This window comes from Phytophthora cinnamomi (genome assembly GCF_018691715.1).
Source record: "Phytophthora cinnamomi strain GKB4 chromosome Unknown Contig50, whole genome shotgun sequence".
Taxonomy (NCBI): Eukaryota; Oomycota; class Peronosporomycetes; order Peronosporales; family Peronosporaceae; genus Phytophthora; species Phytophthora cinnamomi.
This window is the reverse complement of record NW_027150983.1, coordinates 177,961-191,237: the sequence shown is the minus strand read 5'-3', so window position 1 is coordinate 191,237 and position 13,277 is coordinate 177,961. Positions and strand designations below refer to the sequence as shown.

At 52.5% G+C, this 13,277-nt stretch overlaps 3 protein-coding genes across 4 annotated transcripts; 2 read left to right on the top strand and 1 right to left on the bottom strand.

Moving 5' to 3' along the window:
- Positions 1 to 2,028: 2,028 nt before the first annotated feature.
- IUM83_06501 lies at positions 2,029 to 3,831 on the top strand (the record flags this gene model as incomplete). Of its 2 annotated transcripts, XM_067930715.1 has the most annotated exons (2): positions 2,029 to 2,945; positions 3,021 to 3,831. In XM_067930715.1, the coding sequence occupies 2 exons, from the start codon at positions 2,029 to 2,031 to the stop codon at positions 3,829 to 3,831; spliced, it is 1,728 nt and encodes a 575-aa protein (XP_067789825.1). The 2 variants fall into 2 exon arrangements, with proteins under 2 accessions (XP_067789825.1, XP_067789824.1); XM_067930714.1 differs by having other exon boundaries at positions 2,119 to 3,831.
- A 2,281-nt stretch (positions 3,832 to 6,112) lies between these two features.
- Positions 6,113 to 7,129, bottom strand: IUM83_06500 (protein kinase; the record flags this gene model as incomplete). The annotated part of the gene is made up of 1 exon (XM_067930713.1): positions 6,113 to 7,129. The coding sequence occupies one exon, from the start codon at positions 7,127 to 7,129 to the stop codon at positions 6,113 to 6,115; it is 1,017 nt and encodes a 338-aa protein (XP_067789897.1).
- Positions 7,130 to 7,636: 507 nt separating this feature from the next.
- IUM83_06499 (TKL protein kinase) lies at positions 7,637 to 13,211 on the top strand (the record flags this gene model as incomplete). The annotated part of the gene is made up of 4 exons (XM_067930712.1): positions 7,637 to 8,246; positions 9,693 to 10,330; positions 10,413 to 10,453; positions 13,040 to 13,211. The coding sequence occupies 4 exons, from the start codon at positions 7,637 to 7,639 to the stop codon at positions 13,209 to 13,211; spliced, it is 1,461 nt and encodes a 486-aa protein (XP_067789767.1).
- Positions 13,212 to 13,277: the final 66 nt, after the last annotated feature.

The window sequence follows — 13,277 nt, the reverse complement described above, 5'->3', positions numbered from 1 at the left end:
TTTTTAATTCGGTATGATGTGTTTGCTATTATTAATATGCTCAAACTATAATACTACGTGCCCGGGCGTCGCTCAACTAACTGTCGTTTCTGACGCGGCTTTACAGAACTTAAGGGTATGTGTAAACTTCCTGTATCTGTCCGTCGCGAAGATTGTCGACTGTGTAGTTGAAGCCTGCAGCCAGACCCACGAATGTACGTACCACCAAGGTAATTTGTATCTGAGAGCCGAATGGCGGCACAAAGTTTTGTAGAGGTGAATCCAAGCCTACACATCCGTGTAAGGTTCTATAGGCGATATGCACGCGATCACCCAACTAAAAAAAATGAGTGCTTGGCTCGTGATCCATCGCAGCGGGGACGCGATTTTACCAGGACAGCAGTAGACAGAGAGGTGTCTTTATAGTGTTGCTATTCATTACGAGCGTAGATACGAAGAAACGATGCAGCAGCGGACGAATGGTTCATCATGCATCGACTCCGGCTCGCAAGAGCAGAGCTCAGCACTACAGTAGTCGTCCGGTAGACTTTCACTCTAAAACAAGAAAGATCTATTTGAATACCTGTCGCTTGTCGCAGTGCTCTTACTGTCGGCATTGAACAGCAACTACGATCGGTATGCCGTAGTTACAACAACTAACTAAAATTTAAATGTACAGAAATTCATTCGTGCTAGCTTCTCTTCGTGCGGCGCACGACTTTGTATTTTGAGTGAACATGCCAGTAGCGTTAGAGAGTATAAAGACGGGCAATTGGACTGAAATTTCGTTACCTAAATTCGAAGAAGCAGACGAAACAAAGCTACGACATTTAGCTACCTAAATTTGAAGAAGCAGATGAACACCCTGCGTCGATTTGTTTTTTGTTTGTTTGTCGTAGCCTACACGGCATGGACGCGGTTACAGGCAAGCTCTACTTGTTCTAGTCTGCGACTGAGGAAGGAATTTACAAAAACACAAAGACCTATATTCCAGTGAAGACATCTGTGTACTGCGAAGTAATTGTTGTTATGATCTGAAGAGTATCAATTGATCATATAACCAATGATAGATCGACAGGAAGATTCTTGATACGGTAACCTGTCGCCTCGTACGCTCGAAAGTGCGAGCCGAAAAGAACTGGTACGTACAAAAGTGCGGTACGGCGTTTTACAGAGAACTTGCAAATGTAAATTGTGAAGAAAGCGATGAAGTGATACGAATGTTGCAGGTTGCAAATCGCGGCCACGACAGGATCAACCGTCGCCTCCACCCTCAGGTCCACGCCATTTTAACGAGTCAAACCATCTCTGCAGTTGGAGCCCTTGTTCTACTCCAGGTACTTGGAGCGGCATTGCATGGGTTAACCTTCGTGCTACATTTGATTTAACGCGATTGGCTATTAATAATAGATTTCAAGAATATGAGCCTTTTGGTTAATACACTTCGCACTTAGCCTAGGTGGACGAATCAGACTCTACCTAACAGTTATTAAACATATTGATACTAACTAACAGTTATCTAACATATACAGCAGCTAACATGTTAGCGTTAGTGAGTATGGTGCAGATGGCTATCGATGCACTCTTCTCCCGCTTTGGTCACACCACATCTCGCTTCATCGCCGGGATATCCCATACCTACAGGCCGAAGGAATCCTTCCTGTGCACCTCATCGACCCCATCGAGCTGATCAGCCGCGTCCCCTCCGAGCGTCGTCCATTTGCGGATTCTGTGGGAGGATTGGGCATGGTCGCACATAACTTGCCGGGCTTCTCGCTGCTCCTGCTGCTGCTGCTTTTGTCTGTGGCTAGTTCTCTCGCTCTAGGTCGCCGGTACATTCGACCCTCCCCAGAACTGGTGGGCCCCGCAGTCATGTCAGTTGAACCGAGAACTGCTAAGCTTACAAACAGCCAAGGCTCTCATAGTTTTGGTGGGCTCCTTTCACATAACCTATTTAACGAAGCATCCCGGGATCCCGGATCCCCGACTTTACAGGCTTCTCACAAGAACCCGGGAGACCAGCTCCCCCTAGGAGGCTTGGTTGAGACCATGAGTCGTGCGGTTGATACCCCCAGGCAGCAGGAGATCAAGCAGCTCCAACGTGTTTACTGTCGGGGGGAGCTGCTGCACGAGGTGCAGATGCAAGAGCTCTTCGCGGACAGCAAACACTTTGTGGACATGCCGATCAAGGCCACGTCGACGGTGGAGGAGGTGCTGACTCAGTTCCAAGAGCTCAAGGCGAGCTTCGGCGACAATACAACGGCAGACTGGAAGGCGCGGCTCGCTGCGTTTGTGGATCAACACTTCGACCCGCCGGGGGCGGAGCTGGTTCCAACTACCCCACCAGATTTCCACGAGGGCGAGACGCCGACCAGAATCGCGGAGATCAGGAATGAAAGTCTGCGAGGGTGGGCCATGGAGCTGCACAAGCTGTGGAAGGTGCTCGCTCGCGTCCCAGCGCCCGCTTCAGCAGGCGAAGAGTCGAAGAGCTCATTTTTGCATTCGCTGCCGATTGTTGCAGCCCCAGGTGATCCACGGAGCGCGCTGGCTCGGCAGTTCCATGGAGAAAATGTGCTCGTTGTGCCTGGAGGCCGCTTCCGCGAGAGCTACTACTGGGACTCGTACTGGATCGTGCAAGGACTGCTCGTTAGTGGTCTCCACCAAACCGCTCGAGGCGTTGTGAACCACTTGCTCGAGTATGTGGATGAGTTCGGCTTTGTCCCCAACGGCGGGCGCATTTACTATCTCACGCGCTCGCAGCCCCCGATGCTCTCGGATATGGTGCGGATCGTTGCCAAGCTGGACGGCAATGCTACAGATGAGGGTGCAAACCCATGGGACCTCGAATACTTGCGCGCTGCGGTACCGTTGCTCGAGCGCGAGTATAATTTCTGGATGCATCGGGGCGCTCATGGTCACGCTGTGGAGGTTCCTGGTCCACAAGGTGAGACTGTTGTCCTCAACCGGTACGTGGCGCATGCTGGTGAGCCAAGACCCGAATCATATCGCGAGGATGTCAGTACAGTATCCGCTGCGTTTAGCCAAAATGACACGGCGGACAAGGCTGCACTCTACAACGAAATCATCGCCGCAGCTGAGAGCGGCTGGGACTTTAGCAGTCGATGGTTCGGCGACTACTCAACGTTGAAAACGATTCGCACCTCGCGCGTGATTCCCGTGGAGCTGAACTCCATTCTGCACCGCGTGGAGCTCAACCTCGCAAAGTTTCATGAGCTTTTGGGGAATTCTGTCGCCTCATCACGATTCCGAGAGGTTGCTAGCACACGCATGCGGGCCATGGATGCCGTTCTGTGGAGCGATTCAGAGGGCTGCTGGAAGGATTACCTGCTAGATTCTCGTGAGCATTCCCGAGTGGCATCCGTTTCCAATTACTCGCCGTTGTGGGGAAGAGCGTTCAATGCGTCCGACTCAGATCGGCTGGAGAAAATTGTGGTATCATTGGAGAAGTCTGGATTGGTTCAGGAAGGAGGAGCCCAAACAACGACTTCCGTCACAGGCCAGCAATGGGACGCGCCCAACGCTTGGCCGCCTTTGCAAGATATCATCATCGAAGGTCTGCAGGCGGCCGGCACGCCTTCATCGCTAGCCTTGGCAACGCGTCTTGTCCAGACGTGGGTGGAGGCGGGCTTCGTGGCATGGAAGAAGACTGGGCTCATGTTCGAGAAATACAACGCTCAACAGCTTGGCGGTGTCGGTGATGGGGGTGAGTACACGCCGCAGTTCGGCTTCGGCTGGTCCAACGGCGTGATTCTCTCATTTCTTACCAAGTATCAGAACCAACTAGGCGACGTTGCTGAAGTTCGTCGTCTTGTGGGTGGCTCCGATGCTTGATGAGGTTGGAGCTCGTCATGATGACTTGTTCTCTCATCAATGAAAGCCTGCGCTGGGACACATGCATTAACAAGTACGTTCTACCTGCTGATACAACCTCCCTATCCCTATTTGTCGTGTCACCAACATATTGCCGACCACTTGCTCGCATCTCTCTTTTGACGGAAAATGATAAGACTGCTAAGTAAATGCACTCACAGACAACAACGTACCGTGCATGAACAATGTATTTGAGAGAGAGAAGTGAAAGCATAGAGGTTAGCCAACCGAGGGCTCAAATCGCGAGCGTCACTTGAGTGCCACCCAACTAGCACCCCGTTTTGATTGTCTGCACACGAATTACCCAGATTCGCCTTCAGGATTGTTCCGGCCGTGCTGCAAATCGAGCCTGTGAAAGTCATAATTTTTGCTCCACCGGGTCCCAGAAGCTACTTGTAAGGCTCGTTTTGTGGCGGGCTCCACCAACCACATAAGTCGTGATTCCTGTGAGTTCTGATGCACCGCAACGCTTCCCAGCGCTGTAATTTTCTATGATCAAGGACCGCTTCGGCGCAAATTCTGCGATCAATTCGTGCTTGTAACTCGGTTTAGGCTTGCATATCTCTCTCTTGAATGGCGCGGCCGTGCCGCTGCAACTACTCGACTTGGTACAGTTAACCCATGGGCTAACCTGGAACTTTTTCAACATCGTTGGGGTTGTCATAATACGCGTCGAAGTGAACGAAGGAAGGCGTCTCTCCACTGTCGTAAACCTTGTTGTATTGGGTCGCCGTGCTATCGGTAACACAGGAGCTGACGTCGACAGAGATACACCAGCTTACCGAGTTCGTGAACGTTAGAACTGTTGCGCCCGTCGATAGGCTACGAAGCTCGCAAATGGGGTTCTGTGGCACTCGCCATCGCCAACGTAGGCGGGGATGCGCGATGGCGTAGAGGTACAGCCTGCGTTGCCATTGTACTCCTCGACGATCATGCATGGTGTCCATGCACGCGGTTGAGAGTCTTACAACGCGGTAGTAACGAGCGACACTGGGTAGGCTTGAGTTGTGACTGCTGCTCCAAGAAGTTATCCCGCCGCACAGACAAGGCTGCCCACCCATGTCTTCATCATGTTCACTCGACAGGTTAAATTCAGGGCTGAGAGAGAGTACAAGTCTGTTCCAGATCGCTACGAAGCCTCCACTAACAACCATTAGAAGAGAAGACAATTTCTATGCCTTGGTAGCTACAAATCGAGTCCTCGCCTATGGGTCACTTGCGAAATAACCGACATCAAGATACGTAGTACTACACGAAGTAGATGATTTGTTTGGGGGGAGGGGGGTGTCAAATCCACCCCAATCAAATCATCGCCCCTCGCACTACGCAATTGCCTGTCCTAGATAACCAATCGAAGCACCCTTTTTTCTGGCGAAAGCCTATATCTACGATTGCTGCCCAGCACAATAGCTGAAGTTGCATGCACATCACGGACCGTGATTCACGGTCGATGGGAGAGTTATGTAGATTGAATGCAACGAGAATCATCGGCGCCGAATTAGTTTGAAACAAACACAAACGAACCGTGTCTAAGATCGGACATTGGGCAGTGGTCATATCAAGGTCTGAGTTCTAAAGATCCCGGTGTAAGTACACTGACTGACAGGGATAATGCATAAGGTAATTTCAAATAACTGAACCGAGCCGCTAACGTAAGGAAATGACAGGAAACTTCTAGTGGCATTTCGAATCCTCGCGTATGGGTCACTATAGGGTAACCACTATTGAAACAGCCGCGAAGAATGCACTTTAGTACGCAGGGTAGTAAACCTGATAAAATAATATTGAATATTATTCATAGCGCTCTTCGAGCAATCCATCGCAGACAAAGTACCAACGCTGCGAAATCTTACGAAATACGTTGATTTTAAATGAGTGCGTCCATCGCGAACCAGAGTGCCTAACGAGTCGTGGCTGAATGCGGGTTTGGTAAAAGACTGGATTCACGTTCGAGAATCACAACGTATCTCGTTTATGCCAACCATCTAGGCGACACGGTCGCCGTGTTGGTGCTTCCAATGTTTGATGAGGCAATACTTCAATGTAGTGCATCATTACTATATTATCGTGTCGGAACTCGTCTTGATGACTTGTTCTCCATCTCTGAAAGCCCGCGCTGGGACACATGCATTAAGCTTAAGTTTCCATGCACCTACCTACCCTACGACTAATCTATGGGTTGCAAACCAACTACGATGTTGCGTTGCTATAATAAAATAGATATTATCTATTTTGCCGTCCATCAGCTCCTAGCGCTCGGCACTGCAGCCAGTGGCGGCTCGTTCTGGTTGCTGCCAAGATCGTGACTGCTGCTTGTAATTGGAGTCTTGCGAGTCATGGAATCCGCCGCAGCCAAAAGCTGTCGAAGTCTCTCGTCTCCGTCTCTAGTAACCAGTCCATCCAGCGCTGTCTGTCGGTCAATCTGGACAAGTTGCAGGGTCTCGAGCACCTCGCTCCCGTCCACTACTCTTGCGTTGTCTCCAAAATGCTGCCGAACGTTGTTACCTGCATCTCTTTTCCGACCCACGCACAGATGCAGTCCGCTGTCGTACTGACACACTTGAGCGTACATCTTGTTGGTCACTTTCAGCTGCTCCAGCAATTCCTCCAGCGTCGGCTGTTCCACGAGTCTCATCGTTTTACTGCGCAGAACCTCGCCCGCCTTTACCTCCATTCTGGCACAGGCCTCCTGCTCGAACCGGGCGTCCCCCACTGACACCAGGTCCGTGCGCATCTTCAGTCTTGCGAACACCTCCTGCACCTTCAGATGGCTACACAGCGCGTCAAACGTAGCACACTTCCAGTCAAGTTGGCTACCCCCGGTGCCGACGTGGTGGTGGTACCAGTCTCTGGCCGACACCACCTGCACCCTTTCACTCTCCCCATTGCCACAGTGGTGCTGGTTGTCCAGCAAGAACTGGCGGAGCTTTGGCAAGAAGTGCTCGGCGCTGGCCACGACCCAGGGCAGCGACGCGGCCGTGACGATGAACACGGGTCCGAACCGAGCTGCGAGTTGAAGAAGCTCCAGAGCTTGGAGCTCCAGCAGCTCCAGGCGCTGCCGATCCATCGGGGTCAATGGTGACTGAGCCGGCTTTTGTTCGAACGTCTCGATGTCCATGGGCGGAGCTCCGTCGATGAGCCCGTGCGCGACCAGCAGACCCCGGTGGTGTAGCCATGTTGTCGGGCACAGGGTGTCGTCCCAGTCGAACACCGACACCAGAGGCTTCTTGGTCGCTTGGGCGCTGGACGCAGTGGTCATGGACGTGTAGGAGCGTGCTGGAGCTCTGGATAGTGGTGGGTTTCGCCCAGAGCTGCTGCTGTAGCCATGTGTTGACACGCGCATATTGGCCGTTACGGAGCTATTGATGGATGGAGCGCAAGTGACCCGAACGGCGCGGTGATTGGCTGAGCCGATTTTGGCTACAATGTCCTGATGATAGCTGCAAGTGTCATCTAAATTTGCCCCGAAACGAGACCAATAACTGGTCGAGCTGCTCGAGAGGATCTCCAAACATATACAAGGTGCAGGCTTTTGCAGCCAGACAACGCAAGGGGCTTTCGTCAAACGGATACAGGGTTGACTTGTTACGGTAGCAAGACGAGATTCGCTCGACTACGAAAAGCGAATCTCGGCGTCCTCCGGTTGCGCCCGGCGGCTAATGGCTTCGCTTTGCTCGGGTGCAGCTCGTCATGGCGACTCACCACAAGTGTTTCTCCCTGATTTCAAGTACTCGCTGCACAAGTGCTCAAGACGCTGGAAGTTCTGATGGAGGCGATTGAAATATTTCTCGTCGTGGTAATTGTAGTGCCGCAGCAGGCTGCAGCGTTCACGTACCAGCAATCCGGCTACTGGACCACCTCCGACTGCTCTGGAGCCCCCTTCTACATGGACATCTTCCCCGAATTCAACTGCGGACAGCGCAACATCACCTACGACTGCTCGTCCTACACCTTCAACAGCACCGAGTACTACCGCACCGTCATCTGCGTCGCCGACACGCAGGAATGGACCAAGAGCTACTACAAAACCACCGACTACGTCATGATGGAGCAGTTCAACATGTCGGCGGGCGACTGCGACGACTACTTCGAAGGCAGAGTGTTTCTGGCCAACGACAGCTGCATCAAGATGATCAACTCGACGTCGTACCAGAGTGCGATCGCCAGCGTGGGGAGTGACGGCTCGGAGAGTTTGGAATTGTTCGAGGACAATGCGTGTTCGACCACCGCAGCGAAGAGTTTTTCGGTTGTGAGTTCTGTGGTAGAAGAGCATTCGTGCTATGATGGCGAGTACAAGTTTTACTCGGAGAGCGACTACACGTCGGGCAGCGGGGCCTTTGGCAACAGAGATAATAAGAGTGATGGAAACCCCGACGGTGGGTCTTCTGGTGGCACCGGTAGTAGCGGACAGAACGCGGATACAAAATCAGCATCCGGTTTGAGCACGGGGGCTTCTGTGGTGATTGTTGTGGTTGGACTAGTGGTCACTGTCGTATGCTGCATAGTGTTCTGGTGCCGGCGACGCTCGAAGAAGAAGAACCAACAGTTAACCAGCTCGACGGTTCCTGAGGACGTCGGTAACTTCGTAAATGCAGTATTGGCCATGGAAATCCCACCAACCAATGCGGCGACTATTAATTCTAGTAGAGGTGGAGGGGAAGGTGGAAGTGAAGAGGAATCGGCTCTGTGGCGTGACGAGGCTATCCTCGGAGCTCGAGTTCCGCGTGAAAAGGTTGTCGTGAAGCGTTTGATTTCCCGTGGTGGATACGGTGAAGTGTACATGGGGACGTACAACAGACAACGCGTAGCTGTGAAAATGCTACTGCCTGAGACACGGAAGAGCAAGGCACACCGGATAAGTTTTCTTGCGGAGGTGAAACTTATGGCGACGCTGGAACACCCGCGAATCGTCCGTCTTGTCGGTGTTGCGTGGGACTCGCCAAATGACCTCTGTGCTCTGATCGAGTTCGTATCCGGTGGAGACTTGCGTGCTCTACTGAGCAAATACGAAAAGGAGCATCGACCGATCGGATTCACGTACGAGAAAGTCAAGATCGCTTTCCACGTTGCCCATGCTATTACGTACCTTCACACGCTAAGCCCACCCGTTATCCATCGCGACCTAAAGTCCAAGAACATCTTACTGACGAATGAGCTGGATGCGAAGCTCACGGACTTTGGCGTCTCCCGTGAACGCGCAGACCGCACCATGACTGCAGCAGTGGGGACGTCGCTCTGGATGTCGCCCGAAGTTATGATGGGCGAACGCTACAACGATAAGGCCGATATTTTCTCCTTCGGAATAGTGCTGTCAGAGCTGAACACGCACGCAATGCCCTACGCACACGCCAAGTCCCGCGATGGATCCAACGAGCGCCTGCCAGACACAGCGATCTTGCAACTCGTCGCTGCCGGACGTCTTCGCGCCGACTTTTCTCAGGGCGGACCACAGTCTATCATGGACCTTGGACTATCGTGCGTTGCTGTGGACCCAAAATCGCGACCGACAGCACCCGAGGTACTACACCGTCTGCAAAACGTCATGCGAGACATAACCAGCTAACGGTTCGTGAGAGTCACCGTTAGTGTGTCGAATAGCGTAATTGACATTTCATTGCAGTTCTTTACATCGTGCATGTGCTATCAGTCACTATGAATTCCTTTCGAGCCTATTCGCGAAGACAGTCGTACGTGGGTCGATGGCTTCAAGAACATTGAAATCCTGACAATCAATCCACTCGACTGGCTCGATCACTTCACAATCTTCTCATACGCCGAACAGCCAGCTACATCACAACGTCGGATGACAAGTGCAATACCAGCATACATCTCGCTCGTAGCACTAGTGCTCCGGCAGCAAGCTGCAGCGTTCACGTACCAGCAATCCGGCTACTGGACCACCTCCGACTGCTCTGGAGCCCCCTTCTACATGGACATCTTCCCCGAATTCAACTGCGGACAGCGCAACATCACCTACGACTGCTCGTCCTACACCTTCAACAGCACCGAGTACTACCGCACCGTCATCTGCGTCGCCGACACGCAGGAATGGACCAAGAGCTACTACAAAACCACCGACTACGTCATGATGGAGCAGTTCAACATGTCGGCGGGCGACTGCGACGACTACTTCGAAGGCAGAGTGTTTCTGGCCAACGACAGCTGCATCAAGATGATCAACTCGACGTCGTACCAGAGTGCGATCGCCAGCGTGGGGAATGACGGCTCGGAGAGTTTGGAATTGTTCGAGGACAATGCGTGTTCGACCACCGCAGCGAAGAGTTTTTCGGTTGTGAGTTCTGTGGTAGAAGAGCATTCGTGCTATGATGGCGAGTACAAGTTTTACTCGGAGAGCAACTACACGTCAGGCAGCGGAAGCTACAGCGACAGCGGAAGTGAGAATGATGGAAGTTCTGGTGGAGCTGAGAGTAGTGCTGGCAGCAGCGGATCTAGTGTTGGGGTAATTAGTGGAGATTCGTCGAGCTCTGGGCTTAGTACTGGCGTTATCGTGGTTATAGTGGTCGTCGCTGTGTTGGCCGCAGTCGGGATCGGGTTGCTGGTTTTCTGGTGGGGACGTCGTTCGGTAGGGAGAAGACAAGAACCGAACGGAGCAAAAGATGGGGGCGAATTTGTGAGCATGGGTGAAGGAGTGACGGCGATGACCGCAGATGACATGTTCAATTCTGTGTCGGCCGGCGATGGATCAGCGTTGTGGCGCGATGAAGCCATTCTTGGAGCTCGAGTTCCGCGCGAGAAGGTGATGATTGAGCGTCTTTTGAGTCGTGGAGGGTACGGCGAGGTGTATGTTGGAACGTACAATGGGCAGCAAGTTGCAGTCAAGATGCTGCTCCCAGAGACAAGAAAGAGTAAAGCGCATCGTATCAACTTCCTCACTGAGGTGAAGATCATGGCGACTCTCGAGCACCCGCGTATCGTTCACTTGGTGGGAGTAGCGTGGGACTCGCCCAACGATCTCTGCGCACTCACGGAGTTTATGACCTGTGGGGATTTGAGAAGTCTGCTCAGCAAGTACGAGGCGGAGAGTCGACCGATTGGCTTCACGTACGAGAAGGTCAAGATCGCGCTGCATGTTGCGCATGCTCTCACCTATCTGCACTCGCTGGACCCACCCGTGATTCACCGCGATCTCAAGTCCAAGAATATTTTGCTGACGCACGAGCTGGATGCGAAGCTCACGGACTTTGGCGTCTCGCGAGAGCGCGTCGACCGCACCATGACTGCAGCTGTCGGCACGTGCTTGTGGATGTCACCCGAAGTTATGATGGGCGAGCGCTACGACGACAAAGCGGATATTTTCTCCTTCGGAATAGTGTTGTCAGAGCTGAACACGCACGCAATGCCCTACGCGAACGCCAAGTCCCGCGATGGATCAGGTGGGCGAATGCCCGACACGGCCGTCTTGCAACTCGTCGCTGCCGGACGCCTCCGCGCCGACTTTTCTCGAGGAGGCCCGGACTCAATCATACAACTAGGCCTTGCATGCACTGTCATGGACCCGAAAGCACGGCCGTCCGCCCCAGAAGTGCTCTACCACCTCCAAACAGCCCTGAAGGAGATGCAGGTTCAAGCAGCAGAAATGTAAGTATTCGTAGTTGTCACACGTCGCAGGTACTAGTTACATGTATGATCGTAAGCTCCAGTTCCAACTGCACCTGCACCACTTGCAACACCGAATACAACACTGAATGAACATTTTACATAATGCTGGATTCAAGAAAATGAACAGAAATACAACAAGCTGAGCCGTCTTCGTCTACGTCGCGTCGAGCTCTTCCCAGCAGCATCAAGCTCCTCCTCAAAGACGGGAGAAACTCGTTAGAGCTTCTTACCGCCCTTCTTCTTCTTCTCGTCCTTCTTTTTGTCCTTCTTCTTGTTGTCCTTCTTCTTCTCATTCTTCTTCTCGACCTTCTTCTTCTTGTCGACCTTCTTCTTCTTGTCGTCCTTCTTTCCGTTGTTGCCCTGAGCCTCGAAGCTCTGGCCACGCAGGCTGCGGGCAACGCCGAGTCCACGGTCGACCTGCTGCTCTTCGGCGAAGTGGTCGGACGTCAAGCCTGCAGCGGCATTGGTGGGAGCGGAAATCGAAGCGAAGACCACGACGGCGAAGGCGATGGCGTACGAAAGCTTCATGGTGCTCTGGTTGCGGATGGAATCGAGTTGGGGGTGTTGCTCGTGGCTCTGCAAATTGCCGAATGTGCTTACCCGCGCGCTTGCTTGACTTCATGTCTGAGAGGGGCGGCCGGAAAGTCCACCTCGCACGTAAGATAGTTTTTTCATTTAGCTCTGACGAGATACCCAGAACAAAGCCAATGTATCTCGTCTGTTCGAACAGCACAAGAGCTACAGTACTGGTATCATGGAGTTCCAGCAAGAGATCAAACGCAAAACTCTGATACAGCAGTGCAGAGCTCTTCTTTTTTTTACAACCGCCGCTTCGTCCGTATGTTGCATCGCTTGCCTCCACCATAATATCCACACCATAAGCTCACGCCAGTGTCTGATCCGCACGGTCATCGAGCTCCCCGGCACAGCCCGAAGATTTCTTACCCATGAGCACAGTGCGCGCAACATCGGGTTATCGCTAATACTGTAGAAGTAATGCGCACGATCTGCGACGTGTGACAACCACACATGGCTACATCTATCAGTAGGAAGAGGCAGCTTTTCTAGCTCAACGGAGTGCACTTAAAGATGGTTACATGTTCAGACTGATACTACATGTACTGTGCATGTATAGCATGTGTGTTGCATGAACAACTGATCATCATCTGGCGTCGTTGTTCTGGATAGCTCAAAAAATCTACCATTGATCTACGACAGATTGGAGCCAAATGAAAAACAAACTGTGTGTACCTTACGGGCGAGGTGGACATTCCGAACGGTAAAAGCAACGTTTGCTAAACCGCCCCTCTCAGGCCAGGTACACCGGTCGTGAGTACACAAGCACATTCGGCAATTTGCAGAGCCACGAGCAACACCCCCAACTCGATTCCACCCGCAACCAGAGCACCATGAAGCTTTCGTACGCCATCGCCTTCGCCGTCGTGGTCTTCGCTTCGATTTCCGCTCCCACCAATGCCGCTGCAGGCTTGACGTCCGACCACTTCGCCGAAGAGCAGCAGGTCGACCGTGGACTCGGCGTTGCCCGCAGCCTGCGTGGCCAGAGCTTCGAGGCTCAGGGCAACAACGGAAAGAAGGACGACAAGAAGAAGAAGGTCGACAAGAAGAAGAAGGTCGAGAAGAAGAATGAGAAGAAGAAGGACAACAAGAAGAAGGACAAAAAGAAGGACGAGAAGAAGAAGAAGGGCGGTAAGAAGCTCTAACGAGTTTCTCCTGTCTTTGAGGAGGAGCTTGATGCTGCTGGGAAGAGCTCGACGCGACGTAGACGA